The following is a 16,610-nucleotide window of genomic DNA, read 5'->3' on the forward strand; positions in this document are numbered from 1 at the left end:
AAGGGTCCGTGCTCGCCCCCTTGCTGTTCCGGGCTTCTTTCCCCACAAACCACATGCAGATGCAGCTTTGTGCTCCCACTAGTGCTCTTTGTTTACAGGCTTTTCTTCTACTAACTATTTACAGGTGCAATCTCAGGCCAACGGCAGCTCAGGCTCAGCCACCAGATCAGGACAGCTCACCTCCAACGGAGGTTTCTCCCTTTCAAGCTGACTCCCCTGCCCCTTCCAGCTACTGCTGCTACTACCTCCCTTCGGTGAGCCTCTGGTCAGCCCCTTGAACGCCTTCCTGCGAGCCTTTATAGGACCCGTCCAAGGAGCATCACAGCTGCTCCTTGTTAGCTCAGTCACTGCAGGCTCACTCAGCTGGCTCCATTCCCCCTTTAATTAGGGCTCTAGTGGCAGGGGGCTGGCTTAACCCTCAGGGCTCCGCCAGCCCTGTCACAGAGACTTTCTCTTAGAATGTGACTGTGATGGAGATCCAGAATCCCTCACAGCAGCCCAAGTCCAGTAAGGCCATGGAAGACACTGCATTGTCTGAGTCATCCACAGTAGGAGACACCATGCAAGAGCCTCTTCATAAGAAAACCAATCCTGGTCTTCAGGTCCTGTAACCCTGACAGGAGGTCTATAAAGCAATCTAAAAAGACCATGAATGGTTCCCTTTTAGAGTCTGAAAAATAAGTGTAGATTTCTTCAGAATAGGGAGGAGCAGTCCCCACTGGGGTTTGAGGTGGTCTGCGTAGGAGCGACACCCAGGGATCCAACAAAACCGAGGGTCGATATGGCTGGCATGCAAGCAAAGCGATCGGTGCTGGTGGTGCCAGCATAATGGGTCAGAGAGATGGTGCTGTCTTCAAAGGAGTTGGAGTGCTGAATGCACCACTGTACTGATGATGCTAAGTGCACCAACAATGCTGAGCGTGTCAGCAATGCCGACAACACCAAGTGGACCACCAATGCCAGTTGTAGCAAAGGAGGTCAAGTAGTGGGAGACACAGAAGATCCCCTGCTGACAAGAAGGCCTGAAGAGCAGAGAGTATTGAAAGAAATAAGTGTTTGTCTGGCAGTGCTGAGATAGACTGGATCGGTTGGAATGATGAAAAGGAACCCAGTAAGGGTGAAGAAACCAGCATCAACAGTACCAAAGGGGCTAGAGTCGATGGTGCCGCCCCAGACAGAGCTGGTTTTCTAGATTTGTGGTGGCTTGAACTGGTACCAGAGGACTTACTGGAAGTCTTTTTAGGAGAAGACCAAGACTTTGAGTGCTTTAAGGAGGCTAATGGTGAGGGTGAAGAATGACGTTTCTCACCAGACTTGCACTTTCAATCATGGGCAGCTAGAAGGGCGCTCCTCATGGATTCTGAACTTTGCAGTTGGGTTTGGTTCTGACGCTGGATGCATCGCCTCTTTCATAAAGTGAACTTTGGGGCAGAAAGTTTTTCATCTCTGGAGACCAGAGTACAGCACTTAGGAGAATCAAATCATGCTAGGTCACATCTTCATTCACATTCACTCTACCTGAAATCTTTGCTTAAGAAGTGCGTGGCATGGAGTAGAAGATGGAAATGCCTGCAAAGTGCCTACCAAATTAAAGCCAATGCTATTAGGCTGCTTACTCACAACTTTAAAACAATAAAAGTGAGTGGGACATTCACTCAGACACTGAGACTTTCAGGAGCTAAGGCAGAAACAGTTCCTTTAGCCCATCCCGATGCGCCAAAGCTTTCAAGCACACACACAAAGGTCACCTAATGTCTGGTGACTCTTGCAACAGCTGTCCCTTGGCCAGATCTTCCTGTATTATAGTGTTAACAAACAATTATCAAAATTTCATTTTAAAAAGTAAAACCAATTTGTTGTACAGGGAAGATATTTTGCGTTACTCTCAGCTATATTCTATGTCTGAGAACGTTTTCAAAATGTGTAACAAAAGCATAAGCTTGAGCTACACGCTTGTGTGCTAAGCCACTGACATCTTCTGGCAAACTTCAAAAATGTTACGTGATGTACTTTCACCACGCCTCCTTCCCGTTATTCCTGTTGGTTACCAGAACCTCTGTGAACAGAAGTTTCACATTCATTAAGTGATAACAAAATCCAGTGTGAGAGACATTACAGTCTATCTCCATTATATCTGGTCTGCTGCTACAAAACCAATGAATTATAACAGCACTTTAAGAATAAGACAGAAGACTGCTATGTATGCAGGATAAAGCTTCTATTTACAGTATACACAGAAATGCCTTTGTGAAGAGACAGACATTTTCATGGAGAATTTAGTAAAATATAGTATGCATTGCTACTGGAGAATATCTGTGGTTCTTTAAATCCAAAACGAAATGTTTCTAGCAAGTTGTAACTTGAAGAAAATAATGGAAAACCCTGACAGACCTACATACTGCAGTACTGCTTTTCCTGCGTGAAGCAAGCTTTGCCTCTAACCTATCCAAATGCCCATTTTAATGAGGCAGGTGACACTAACTAGGCCTGTGGGATTTGTTCTCCTGGCACAAAAGCACTGGTTGTTTTACCATTTTCATTTCTGCCTAGCTCCACTTTCCTACTCAGTGTCATTCCACTAACACTGAACTCCCCATGCTTGCTTGCAAAACAAAGATAAATCAAATTAATTTAAAACCAAAATTCAATGTCACCATTTCTTCATGGCCCAAACTGCAATGCATATTTCAGATGGAGGGGCTATTAAAACAGTCACTGCTCACTTACAATTTACTCAGGTCAGATCAGATATTAATCAATAAAAGTACAAAGCAAAACAAGCTTGTGCATCTTACTAGCACAGATCCATAATCAATGGGGAAATTTATTTAATTTTTGATACACCAGTATCTTTTAAAAAAAAAAAAAAAATTTTTTTTTAAATCTTTTTAGGAATTCATGGTCCCAGATCCCACCCAATGCTGACCTTCCTATTGAAGACAACAGTTATTTGCAGAATAGGGAACTATACAACAGTTCAATCTCCTGAACTCCCACACTTACTTGATGATGGCTGAAACATTAGTGATTTTATTAAAGAAATCAAATTCCCTTTGGTAGAACTCCTTGGCTGGCCCAGATAATGAACTAGTTATCTCTTCTACGAGCTGCTCCAGTAGTTCCCCGATGTCAGCTGCATATGGAACCAAAAGAAGCAAGCATGAGTAACACCTTGGACACTTATCCAGAAAGACACAAACCACAAGAGGGAAAACGGAAGATTTTCCTTTGAATCACAAACATACACACGCATGCACCTACTTCACTGAATTCCATAAGGAAAAACCCCTCAAAAATGGGTCTTATCTGCACAAATGAAAGATCCGTAACTCCTGAGGGAAAAAACATGGGGGGATTCAATCTGTGAAATAAGGAATAGGAGAGAAATTAGGCTAATGGGCCCAAGCATACAGTACTCACGATCTTTCTGGTGTCCCTCTTCATCCAGGAAGATATTGGTTTTCATGTTCCAAATAAACTGGTGAGCCAAAAGCTGGGATTTGGCAGCTGCCCAGAGGATGTATTCCCTAACATAGCCCATCTGCAACAGTACAAATTCACCGTCACTCAGAAGACTAATGCCACAACTCAATCCCACCAGCACCAGCCACTACCCTTCACATCTGAATATATTTAAAGACTGGAAAAAGAAGACAATGGTGATATCCTTGAGTGCTTTTCTAGCAATATGAAGGGTGGCACCACGATTTAGTGGACAGGGCACTGAACTAGGAGTCAGGAGGCCTAGATTCTATTCTTGGCTCTGTCACTGACCTGGTTTTTTGGAAGAGTCATTTTAATCTCTGTGCCTGTTTCACTCCCCCCACCCTATTTGTGTCTTTTCTATTTAGATTTTAAACTCTTGACTAGGGAATGTCTCTTACTATGTGTTTGAACACTGTCCAATACAATGGGGCCGAGAATTTGTGTGGTATCTGAGTGCTTCGGTAATATATAATAATAATATAGTCTACTCCACATGGAGTACAGAAAACCCAGAAAGTAGAGACATCTATTCAGGAAAGAAGTTAACATGTTCAGGGCACCCGAGTCCCTTCCACAGTGCTTTCTGTGGCATTGAGTCCTATGACCTCTAGGGGCAAGATTTCCTGAGATGATGCATTAATGCAATGCATGGTACAACCAACAATAGTAAGAGATCTGGACCCACTGACACCAACAACTATACATGGTCACCTGTACTACTGGTTTAAAAGGATTACATGTAAGAACATTGCCTAGACACAGAATTTGTGGGCAGGTGGGAATGCTTTCATATCCGGGAGCCAATTCCTGGGTCCACCATGGAGTCAATGAGAGTTTTGCCACAGGCTCCAACATGATCAGGATATGAGCTGGTATCTATGTAGTACATCTGTATATGTATCACTTTGCAATGGAATGGAAGACTGTGCATTTTTAAACCTCCAGCTTCTCTCTGTTGGTAGCCATAACTATTGCCAACTACATGGCAGAGAGCCTTGCTCATGCAGAGAGGTACAGAGAGCTTGCTCGTGCAGAATTCTCAGCCTCTATTTTGGGTTAGTGATGAAAAGAGCCTCACATCTATTGAAGGCCGTATAGCTCATGTGTATTAAACTTATCTGTAGATTAAACAGGTGATCCTGAAACACCCCTGTCTCTTCAGACCATCACTTTTCTTATAAATACTGGATATGAAGCAGCATCATTCTAATCCTAAATGGTGGCTATTCTGCTTCTCTTAATTCAGAGCCAATAAAAAGTCTTTGGAAAATGTTCTGAACAAAATGCCTGGATCATGCAGTAGTTACACGTCCTCACCTTATCGTAGCGAAGTGCTTGCACAATCTGTGGAATATAGAATAAAATGGCATCCTAAAAAAAGGGGAAAAAAGCAGAGAGAAAGCAGTTAGTTTTTTTGATAGTGTCAAGGAAAAAAAACCTTTAAAAAAAATAAAATAAAAAGGCACTGGCATCAGGAATTTCAGTCTTCATTCAGCTGAAAGTGCATGCCCATCACATGCTGACTTTGCCATTAATGATTTCTCTCTGCCCATCCAGCCCCTGCAGAAATGTCATTAAAGGCCTGATGAATACTTAGTATTTTATAGACCTTTGTAACCATTCTGACAAGTATCAAAAAAAAAAAAAAAAACCTCATCTTTACACAGTTCCAGAAAAAACACCTTTCTCTGAAGGAGAGTGGCTTGGCTCAGAGGAGCTGTTTGAGACACAGACCGAGTACACCAGCATAGAACAAGGACTGACAGCAAACACACGGCAAAACAACTGAATCAAGATTCTATGGGACAATCAATGTTGATCTCTAACTGCAGTTTCATCTACTTAATCTTCCCAATATAAGGAGTCAATTTAACAATTTTCTTTTATTACTAACACAATTTTATTTCTTCAAACTAATGAAATTAAGACATGTGGGCATAAAAGTTCAAAGTCCTAATTCAGCACAAATATGTTCTCTCCAGATCTCTCCTGGAACATAGTCTCTTACCGGAGGGAAGGACCGCAGGACTTTAACTCCATACTGAGCTGTTAGAGGATGAGGTGGGTACATGCTTGAAAAATATGAAAGGCCAGTAGGTGGATCTGTTGGTGCCCAGCACAGAACATAGCTGAGCTCAGGGGCATCGGCATCAATTGTGTGCCATGTAACCAGGTACTGTAAGCAGAACAAAGAGCAGTATGAACTTACAGGGCCAAAATCATCTCTGGTGCAACACACACCAGGGATAAATTTGTCTCACAATGTATAAAACCATAACCTACTCTGCTACAACAGAGAAAAAAATTGATGCATGAGTCAATATTTGCAAATTAAATGTGCTGCATCTTTAGGCGCTATGTTAAACAGCATAAGGCATTTAATTTTCAGGCACAAACATGGTACCATTTAACTACTAAATAGTCTGAGGGTCAAAATCACCAGATGCAATAATTTACACATGTTGAACTGGAGTTCAGGTCAATAAAAGCACTGATACAGCTGTCTAATCAAATGTTTTCCTCCCTATGGTAGCTTGCCCACTAGCTATATTACTGAGGAAGGATGAGTCCATTTCAAAGTACCAAACATACTATTTTGTTACCATCCAGCTTCCAAGCTTGATATTCCAACTGTTTTTTGGTCAAAAAACAGTAGTACGTTAAGACCTCTGCCAGTGTCATTCCTGAACTGGCTAGAGGGCTTATTGCAGAGCAGCATGATGCATTTCCTCCACTCTGTTGACATAGGAAGAAGGCAATAAGCTTGAATCTCAAATGCTAGCCTGCACTCTAGCCTAGTCCAGCAACATTTTCACATGTTGCCATGTGAAGGGAAGAAAACAGATGGTTGGATGGTAAGAGGAGGGCACTGGGTAAGGAGGCATTTTCCCCTGGAATGAAACTCAGCAACCACATAATCTTGTTTCTGTAACCCTCATCTGCTCATCCTATTTCCCTCCCTAGGACTAGAGCTCTCACTTACTGAGTCACATTTACAATTCTAATGCAAGTTTTTCAGAGTAAGGACTGTGTGCTCATGACTGTGTGCTCACGGATTCACCAAGGGAAAGTCATGCCTGACCAACCTGATTGCTTTCTATGATGAGGTGACTGGCTCTGTGGATGTGGGGAAGGCGGTGGATGTGATATACCTTGACTTTAGCAAAGCTTTTGATACGGTTTCTCACAGTATTCTTATCAGCAAGTTAAAGAAGTATGGGTTGGATGAATGGACTATAAAATGGATAGTGAACTGGCTAGAGCATAGGGCTCAACGAGTAGTGATCAATGGCTCCATGTCTAGCTGGCAACCGGTCACAAGCGGAGTTCCCCAGGGGTCGGTCCTGGGGCCGGTTTTGTTCAACATCTTTATTAATGATCTGGAGGATGGGGTAGATTGCACCCTCAGCAAGTTTGCGGACGACACTAAGCTGGGGGGAGTGGTAGATACCCTGCAAGGTAGGGATAGGATACAGAGTGACCTAAACAAACTGGAGGATTGGGCCAAAAGAAATCTAATGAGGTTCAACAAGGACAAGTGCAGAGTCCTCCACTTAGGAAGGAAGAATCCCATGCACAGCTATAGACTGGGGACCGACGAGCTGGGCAGCAGCTCTGCAGAAAAGGACCTGGGGGTAACGGTGGATAAAAAGCTGGATATGAGTCAGCAGTGTGCCCTGGTTGTCAAGAAGGCTAATGGAATATTGGGCTGCATTAGGAGGGGCATTGCCAGCAGGTCACGGGAAGTGATTATTCCCCTCTATTCGGCATTGGTGAGGCCGCATTTAGAATACTGTGTCCAGTTTTGGGCCCCCCACTACAAAAAAGATGTGGACAATTTGGAGAGAGTGCAGCGGAGGGCAACAAAAATGATTAGGGGGCTGGAGCACAGGACTTATGAGGAGAGGCTGAGGGAACTGGGCTTGTTTAGTCTGCAAAAGAGAAGAGTGAGGGGGGATTTGATAGCGGCTTTTAACTACCTGAAAGGGGGTTCTAGGGAGGATGGGGCTAGGCTGTTCTCGGTGGTGGCAGATGACAGAACAAGGAGCAACGGTCTCAAGTTGCAGGGGGAGGTCTAGGTTGGACATTAGGAAAAAGTTTTTTACTAGGAGGGTGGTGAAGCATTGGAATGGGTTACCTAGGGAGGTGGTGGAATCTCCATCCTTACAGGTTTTAAGCTGAGGCTTGACAAAGCCCTGGTTGGGATGATATAGCTGAGGTTAGTCCTGCTTTGAGCAGGGGGTTGGACTAGATGACCTCCTGAGGTCCCTTCCAACTCTAATATTCTATGATTCTATGATTCTATGATTCTATGTATGTCTGTACAGCTCTTAGCAGAATTTGGGCACTGCTGTAATATAAATTATTGTTAAAATTAATTACCTTTATTGCTTCAGGTACATCACTAACAGCTCCTGGATCCAACCGAACCAGGCGGGTCACTTCTGTTCCAATAGCTTCAGTGTTCTTAAATCTAAATGTAACCAGGAATGTGTATGTGTTAGCAGGTCATGGCAAGCTTCAATTCTCACTTCTAGTTATGTGACGAGAACTATTAGAAACAGGAACACATATGCTTTAACGATAGAAATACCCCCTGTAAATTCGTGTACAATAAGGGACAAACATGCTGGCAAAACTTACAAGTTGGTCAGAAAGATCTAACCTCATTCTGCTAGTGTTTCTCTTCATGCCACTAATAGGCTCAGACAGTCACAAACTTCCTGGCTGAAGGATTCTCTATGGAACTCTCTGGAACCTGTCTCCAGAACTGTGCTTGTGTTGCAAGAGGCAAAGTACTTCCCTTTCCTTCAGGGGCTAAGCAAGCTACTTCTGTTATCTTACTTGGTTTAAGGCTCAAACACGCTTTTCAAAGAGGTTTCTTACACAGATTTTAACCCTGTGCCCACTGGCTGGTGAAACAGTGTGAAATTGGTTTAGTTGGAATGATCTTCAAACATTGTATCTGGGCTTTATGGTAAAAGAATTGAACCCGGGCTCCATTAAAGCTGCCTAATTACTCTTGAAATGGATTAGGATCTTTAGTAGTCTGATTCTTATGGTTTAACGGTCTCAGCCAACAGAGCAGGGATGCAAGAAGGGTAAGGAGGAGGTAAATGTGAATGCCTGCCTTGATTATTTACTATGCATTAGTACTCTCTTCAGGCTCTGAGAGCAACAGAGGGAATTATGTTGGTTCTTTGTTTTGAGTTGCAGCTCACCTGGTAGGCAGCTGCACAGCAAGATGAGGGGAAATGCTCCAAGCCAGATTCACATTATCCTTCCACTGTTTCTCACTTAGAGTGATGTACTTAGATCTCCAGTTTGCCACACTGTTCTCTGCATTTTGATCCACCTCCAGCTCAGGGGAGGAGAGCGGGTTGTACCAGGTGATCAAACGCTCGATCTCAGTAGCCTGAGGACAAACACAAAAACATATTGCTTTCTGGATGTAGATAAAACATTCCAAGCTTTTCTCAAATGCTAGTCTAGTCTATTTGTGCTGCAATAATTACAAAGTGTTAGAAATCCATATCACACCCAGGCTCTTGTGAAACAAAGGATGATTTACCAGTAACGAGAGCAGCAGTGTCCTCCGTTTCATGTAGTACTTGTGTAGCTGGGTACCTCTGTTAGTTTTCTTAGACATCCCTTGAAAAGAAGGAGAAAATGCATTCACTTGCTTTTCTACAAATACATTAAACGCAGCTTTCAAACGGTCCCCTTCCTGGCAGCCTCAGCACACAGGAGGAGGACTGAAATGGCAGTGAATGCTCCTAAGACGAGACTAAGTACACTGGCAGCGTGAAGGAAGGAAGCCTGCACTGCAGCTGCATGTCGTATGATTGTCCTATGACTATACCAAGTATTAAAGTCTACAGAGCTATCAACCTGGGACCTTCACCAGCATTACATTAACTTTCATAACTTATGCAAATAATAACCTGCAACTTGCAAATGTACAAACATATTCACAAGCTCACGTCCATTTTGCTGTCCAAGAGCTCTGGCACACAGATGAACAATAAGCAATTCCTTTCAGGAATTTAAGCTACTGTAGCCTCTGGTCTTACATTATCTGCATCATACAACTAAGTGGTCTGGAGGATAAAACTGATATTTTCAAAACCTTGCTCCTTGCTTTCAGAGAGGCACACCTTTCCACAGTCACGTGTAACATCAGTAAAACCTGAGCCAAATGTTACATGCAAATATTGGCCTTAAATGACAACGAATGGAAGTGCGTTCTATGGTTAGACACTAATAGTTAGGGACAATTAAAGAAAAAGACCTGATTTTTTGGAGATGGTCGACATGCCACTGGACAATGGGTAGGTATTTATCCATCCCTGAGTGGCCTGCTGTCGAGATCCAACGGTGATATCCAGGTTACTCCGGGTGTCTTGATTATCTAAAATAAAACAAAATGTTTAGACACAGAATCAAATAATCAAAGAAATAAAGGATTTTTGAGACTGATCATAAGGAACTTACCAGGAGGCACAAGCTGGCTGGCTGTTAAATACTTCTTATCGGAGATCATGGCAGTCCAAAACTTAATCAATATGCTGATATCCTCACGTAGCCTCTTCTCCCCTTGTGTGGGGAACTTTGGGGGACAACTTAAAGAAATTACATAAATGATTATAATGCAAGATATTTAAAATGCTTTATTTTTTTTTTTCAGATCATGGGCAATGAGTGAGCACAGACTAAATCTCATTGTGTTTTATCCTTACATCTTAAATCTATTGCAGTAAGATCTGCTACCTTCCTGCCAACTTCTGAAGAGTGAAAAAGCAGCCTCTTGGTGTCTAGAAATAATTTGGAATTAAAAACTTTGACATACTTCTCGACATCCTAACACTGTCACATGCTGCTGTCACTTTAGATTGCACCCAGGCCAGATGTTAAAAAGGAACATTTGTTGACATATTGTTTAGGGGTACATTTTCAAAGCTAACCGTAAATTTCAGCCACACACTTTCAGTGGCTTTCACAGGAATTGCACAACTAAAATAATTTGCTACACTGAAAAATTTACCCCAGTACGATCTGTAATCTTCAAAACCAAATAGGTTCAGAGAAATTAGAGTTTTCCCTAGTAACAAGGTACCAAGCACAATAAACCATGAATTCCCTTTTGACCTCTTAAGTACACATAATGAACAGTGTAGAGGCACAGATGATATGGAAAGTGGTTTTTTGTGTTAATAGATAAACAGAGAAAATACTTAAGTATCAGAAGAAAAAGAGCTCCTTTGTGAAGTATTCTAGAAGAATTATGAAAATCACACATTTATTGGGGGAACTGGTGAAAAGTAAAATAGTACCTGAAGTAATCGAAGGCAGTGGAATAAATCTTCTCTCTCAAAACGTTACGAATGGTTGCATTTGGAACGACATCAGCATGCAGCAGAGACAACCCCAGTGTCAGCAACCTGAAGTTCAATATATACAGAGTATGGGAAGACAACCTTGCGCTCTAAACGGCTGACACCATATCATACTAGTAGCCATGGTATTGCCCAAGTGAAGCAGGGATGAATTTCTTTAAGCAAAAGATGGACTATGTCATCACACAAAGTCAAATAAAACCACATATCATGGGCTGAACAGAAACCTGGTGTATGTGGGTGCAACTCAACTGTCTTCAAAGTTGAGTTGCTGACACCAGGTCTAGGGATAGTTAAATATATAAATGTCTGAATTGGGCTCTGTTTGTAGAGTACTTCGGAGAAATGCAAACTTTAACTAGAAAAAGGAAAAATTCCTTATTTTAATAAAAGCAGAAAACAAAATCCTGAAACATTTTTACTCTCCAGTGTTTGTCCATGAAGCACGCTACTAGGCAAGGTATAAGACATACACGTTACATAATGGCTGCAGATTTGTTTTTCTGGAATGAAGGCAGCTTTAGTCAAAGACAGTGCTTTATTGCATCATCTTTTTATCCTCTCGTAATTGGAATGTGATGGTAGGTTTTCATATTTCACTGGCACTGATGCAGGACGAATTATCTGAAGAGATTCAAGGGAGCCAGGTATCACTCATGCAGCCACTCTGGGCAAACCACATTTTCTTCACCATTAGCCTGTTCCTGAAACTATGGCTGGAAGACAACTGGACATGAAAATCTTCTGACTAGTAATCCAGAAAAATGGATACAATGGTTGTGCAAATGATCTCCGGGGTGACGTATGAATTACATCAGAGATTTGTGCAAAACAGAACTATTGCTGTTTGGGATAAAAGACTTTCAAAAGTGCCTAGAATGACTTAAGAAGCTGAGTCCCATTGACTTTTAATGTACAGCCTCCTAAGCGATTGAGTCACTTTTGAAAATAGTCATTTTAGGCACTTTTGAAAGTTTTATCCCTTGAGACTAAGAATAAGTCCTGTATTCAGTGTTTAGCTCTTCTTCCTCTTAACCCACACCCCTTATCAGAGAATAAATACCACTCACTTGAAACGGGGTCCAATAGCTGCCACGTGTCGGTTCAAACTGCCCTTTGCCCCTCCAATATTCAGAGACAGGGATCGCTGCAGCAGGCTGGAGAAGATCTCTACCTGGTCAGAACTGCAGTACTTAGCTATTTCAAATCTCTGCACCAGAAACTGAGGAAACAAAAACCAAAGGAGAATGTAGCCCAACAAAACCAAAAACTATCTTGCATTTCTCCCATTCTTATGCACCTCTGCAAACATGAAAAGGTCACCATACACTAGGCACAAAAGCACTACAACCATAAACAATGCTACTGGTCCAAGAACAGAAATCCAAAGATACAGACCAGCTCAGTCTTGGTGCCTGTTGCCTGCATCCTCCCATCCCATCATTATCATAAGTAACACTGTAGAAAAAGGGTACTTGCATCTATCCAGATGTAATGTGGTGTGACCTCTGGAGGGCAAGGCCTTGGCTGACTCTCTTCTGAAGCAGCTAAAGGATCTGCTTCTTTCTGCTCGGTGGAAAACAGGCCAAATTTCTGCTCTACTGTCATTTGCCAAGCTCCTGCCATTTCTCGCATGAACTGTGAAAACAAAGATTAGTGTTTGTTACTTCAAATGCATTTACTTGTTTGCAAGACCTAATCTCCTTTTTTCTGTTAGCATGGAACACTGGATCTGAACTAGGGATGTAAAAGCTTAGCTGTTTAAATGGTAATCAGCTGTTTCAACGTTGGTTTAAACTGTTGGTTCTCAGTCATCGTAGCCATTTCCACATACAGTGGTTTCAGCATTTCACTGGCTGCCCTACATTGCAGTGGTTACCACACCATTACTGCTAGATTTAGTCACATTTCAGGAAGTACAGCTGTTTAGCCCATTACAGGAAAAAAATACATTTTAAACATATCTTGTCATTTAGGGTAACAATGCCAAAGACAAAATGGCATTGCTAGGCAAATTCCTTTCACTCCCCAAAAGAGATGTTATGGGTGAAGCAAGAAAAATGAAAACTGAGGCCAAGTCTACGTACAAAAGTTGTACCAATTTGTGTGTGATTTTAAACTAATTTAGTTAAACTGGTGCAAAAGGCTGTACAGACAGACACTCTTATTTCAATTTAAACCAGGTTTATTTAAGCTAAACTGAAATCAGCTGCTCTGAAACCAAAATAAGAGTGTTCATAGTGGGGTTGCAACAGTTTAATTAAATTGCTTTAAAATCTAATTAAGTTAAACTGGTGCAACTTTTATGTGTGGAGCAGACATGAGCCAGAAGCTATATATCTAGAGTTTGTAATTAATGCTACATAAGGGAAAATTGTCAGGACATCTGGCTTAATCATCCACATATTCTGAAAGTGAAAAACCTTCTCAACTAAATTGGCTGAAAGTATAGTATGAGATGTTTAAATAAAATCCACCTCCAGCAGTACATCCAATGACTGAGATTATCCACATGCTAACATGAACTCATTAGGACACTAGGAAAACTTTACAAGAGATTAACAATTGCATTTAACATGCCTATTTTGCACTGATTTATTCTAAATGTGATTTCACTCCTCTCTTTTTTTCCTTAAAGAAAATCCTAAATCATTGAATGAAGCTCCCTACCGGTACTTCTATTCCATTCTTAGCGGCAAGCAGCCACTCCCAGCAAGCAATTGCTGTTTCCATGCCATGTTCAGTAAACATTCGCAGGGGGCCCCAGCACAGGTGATGCAAGGGCTGAGGGTCACAATCTGAAAACAAACACTCATACAAGTTTCTTTGACAGAGAAAATCAGAAACAGTTTTCAAATCAGCAGGAAATTGGTCTGCACAATTTGTGACAATCAACTCCAAACAAATAACTTCTAGTGGTGACTTCAAGAGGTTTTTCCTGAATTAAACTGACTGGAAAGAATACTCTTCTGCTTCAGTTTATACTCACTGGGATTGTGTCTATTGCATATATAATTGTAATTTAGTGCTAAGAGAATCAGCACTCAGAAGTACAAAACAAAGTTCCATTTGTTTTTTATTACCTTTGCTACTTATTAGCATTGCAGTCAACTTAAACATGGCCTGGGTGTAGAGTTCAGGCTGGCCTGGTTCTAGTGCATCATTTAGCTGCTTGATCATCAGTTTATTCAGGTCAGATGCCCGACCTGTAGCATTTGAAAACTGAATCATTCCAGCCACCTGTAAAACATATTTCTTTGGTCAATGGTGATGAGAAAACTCTAAATGGCCAACATTTTTTTCTGTTTGGTACATGTTACAGTCTAAAGGAGGAAGATTTCTAGGAATCAGAGTATTTACAGTGCAATGTGGAGACCCAAAGCAGGCCTCATGATCACTTCTTGATACTACTAAGTAACTTTAGCAAAGTGTAAACACAAAGACGAATGAGGGCTTCATTTGTAATTGAAGTATCAAGAAATCTTTGCCAGATTAGAAGTGAAATGATCTCCTCAATGAACTATGAAAATTAAGCCCTAAAACTAGAAAATATAACGTTCACTGCATTCCTTGTTCAGACATAAAGGATGATGCCTCTTTGCTATTATTTTTAACCTAGACATGATACATAGCTGCATTCTACTTAATCTCCATTTGAAAGCAAGTACAAGTTAGAAAAGCAACATGACCACTTGATGAACCCAATGAGTTCAGGCAAAATTTTATAGTTACCTCTCCTGCATAGCGATTGCGCAAATTAAGAGAAGCCATGAAGTTGGAGTAATCTTTCTTCACACAGGCAGGTCTTTCAATTAGCTGGGTTGCCTATAAACAACAGCTATAATTGTTATCAACTGTTAATACACAAAAATTATGTTATCCACATACAGTGTCTGGACTTTTACACAGACCATCCATTCAGTGTCAAAAACTGAGAGAAGGAATAACTGGAATATTACTATGGCTACCAGAACAGTATCAAAGAGCATATAAGGCTGATCTTCCTAATACTGCATCATGCTAGTGTTAATGAGAAAATAAAGGAATCAGTTGTGACAAAACTCCTCCCCTAACACCTGCAGCCACATAGGGCTTTCCTGGATCAGGAGTTTGGATATAGGGACGAGCAGGCTCCATGGGGCTGCGACTCCTCTTCTCGTAAATAGCCTGGAAGAGGGGAAAGGGGAAAGGAGCATGCTGAACCATGGCTCAGCTTGCAGAGCTGGCAAGGTGCAAAGGAGGGAGCTTTCTGCCTCTGGCAATAGGCCGTCATGCACTCACAGTTCCCCTACCCCCTTGCATAAATCAAGCACTCCTGGGAAATGCGACTCTGAGTTGCAACTCTGTTTGGGATCTCCTGGGACAGCACATCTACACCCCATACTCAGGGCAACAAGTCTTGATATAGCCAAGAACTACTTGTAGTGTAATTTCAAAACAAATAAGGAAAAATACAATTACTTCTCTATATTCCCCTTCTCAAAAGGGCCAAAATTCTCACTGATTACAAATCAGACTCTCCTGCAGTCCTGCCTAGTGGCTTACTTGTTTCACTGGTAGATATATAAACTTGTGACAACTATTTGTATTACATATTTTGGATGTAGTGTTTGTGTAATAACCATGGTTTTATTTACAGCAGTGAACCAAGGTCCACAGTAATAAAACAAGAGATAAGGAAATGATTGTCAGCCTTTCTGATTAACAAAAGGGTTTTAATTTCATTTTGATATGCAGGTCCTTAGTCACTCAGATTATCATTAAAAGAAGAAGATTTCCCATGTATTGATCATCCTCAGAGTAAAATGCAGTTTAAACAGTACATTCACATGGAGTACGGTAGTGTAACAAAGTGCACATACATACACATGGGCAGTCACTACCATCAATGGAAAACATGTAGTGAAAAAACATTTTGGGGTGGAAATATAATATTATTCATTCAATAGCACTTGGCCAACCTTGCACTGTTATTCTGGAAAGCAAGTCTATTCGCCTTTTCAGACTCTACAAAAAGTAATTATATAAAGGGAAATACCTTATTTTAAAATGATAGTAAACCCTTGTTAAAAGTACACCAAAGACTCAAGACTCAAATATAGAGTTTTGTGCTTAAAGACACAAGATTTACAGTTTAACTTGTAGTATATCTCTTACCTTCCAACCATTCAAAGGAGGAAGAAATGGTTAAAAGACTCACATTTCCCTTCATTTCAAATCAAGGGATGCTCCAGAGTGGATACCTGGTATGTTATTTATGATATGTATGATTTACAGTAGGGAGGATTACTTTGCTGCTACCTGATACTCACCCCTAAGGTGGTGTTTTGTCTGTTGTAGCCTGCAAAGTGGAGAATGCTTTCTGTAGCCATAGCCAGCCCTGTGTGCTGAGACAAGCCTGACACCCAATTCTGATGTTTGTTTAGGTACTCCTAAGAGACAAGGAATTAGAAGATGACTAATTTTCAAGAGTAGTTAGTTCATTTCAAGTACTACATATATTGAATTACCAAAAGATTTATTACACACACATCTGACAATCTAATTAACTAGGTTTAGAGTCCTTGTTTTCCTTTCCAAACATTGCTCCCTCAGCTTTAGGAAAGCAGGACTTCTGTTCATAAGACATTAGGCCCTTTTGAAAATCTCATCCTAGAAGCCTAAAATAAAAGGCTTTTTTCTTCCTTTTGTAAAGGGGATAAAGCAAACCTAATGAGGATCTAAAGT

The 16,610-nt window shown here is 41.3% G+C and overlaps 1 protein-coding gene across 2 annotated transcripts in view; it reads right to left on the reverse strand.

The window, feature by feature from the left end:
* Positions 1-16,610, reverse strand: part of PI4KA (phosphatidylinositol 4-kinase alpha) — an 89,593-nt gene that overhangs the window by 16,840 nt on the left and 56,143 nt on the right. For both annotated transcript variants that reach the window (XM_067539903.1, XM_067539902.1), the window contains exons 29-44: positions 16,196-16,315; positions 14,616-14,708; positions 13,967-14,123; positions 13,554-13,681; positions 12,363-12,521; positions 11,954-12,105; positions 10,821-10,928; positions 9,982-10,109; positions 9,779-9,898; positions 9,059-9,138; positions 8,709-8,902; positions 7,870-7,960; positions 5,495-5,662; positions 4,804-4,857; positions 3,421-3,541; positions 3,004-3,133 (exon numbers count right to left, since the gene is read on the reverse strand). In XM_067539903.1, the coding sequence (XP_067396004.1) occupies positions 3,004-3,133; positions 3,421-3,541; positions 4,804-4,857; positions 5,495-5,662; positions 7,870-7,960; positions 8,709-8,902; positions 9,059-9,138; positions 9,779-9,898; positions 9,982-10,109; positions 10,821-10,928; positions 11,954-12,105; positions 12,363-12,521; positions 13,554-13,681; positions 13,967-14,123; positions 14,616-14,708; positions 16,196-16,315 (2,003 nt within the window). The remainder of the gene's footprint in view (positions 1-3,003; positions 3,134-3,420; positions 3,542-4,803; positions 4,858-5,494; positions 5,663-7,869; positions 7,961-8,708; positions 8,903-9,058; positions 9,139-9,778; positions 9,899-9,981; positions 10,110-10,820; positions 10,929-11,953; positions 12,106-12,362; positions 12,522-13,553; positions 13,682-13,966; positions 14,124-14,615; positions 14,709-16,195; positions 16,316-16,610) is intronic.

The sequence above is a fragment of the Emydura macquarii genome, unplaced genomic scaffold, assembly GCF_026122565.2.
Source record: "Emydura macquarii macquarii isolate MOO-44397 ecotype Brisbane River unplaced genomic scaffold, CSIRO-AGI_Emac_v2 contig_554, whole genome shotgun sequence".
NCBI classification, from domain to species: Eukaryota; Metazoa; Chordata; order Testudines; family Chelidae; genus Emydura; species Emydura macquarii.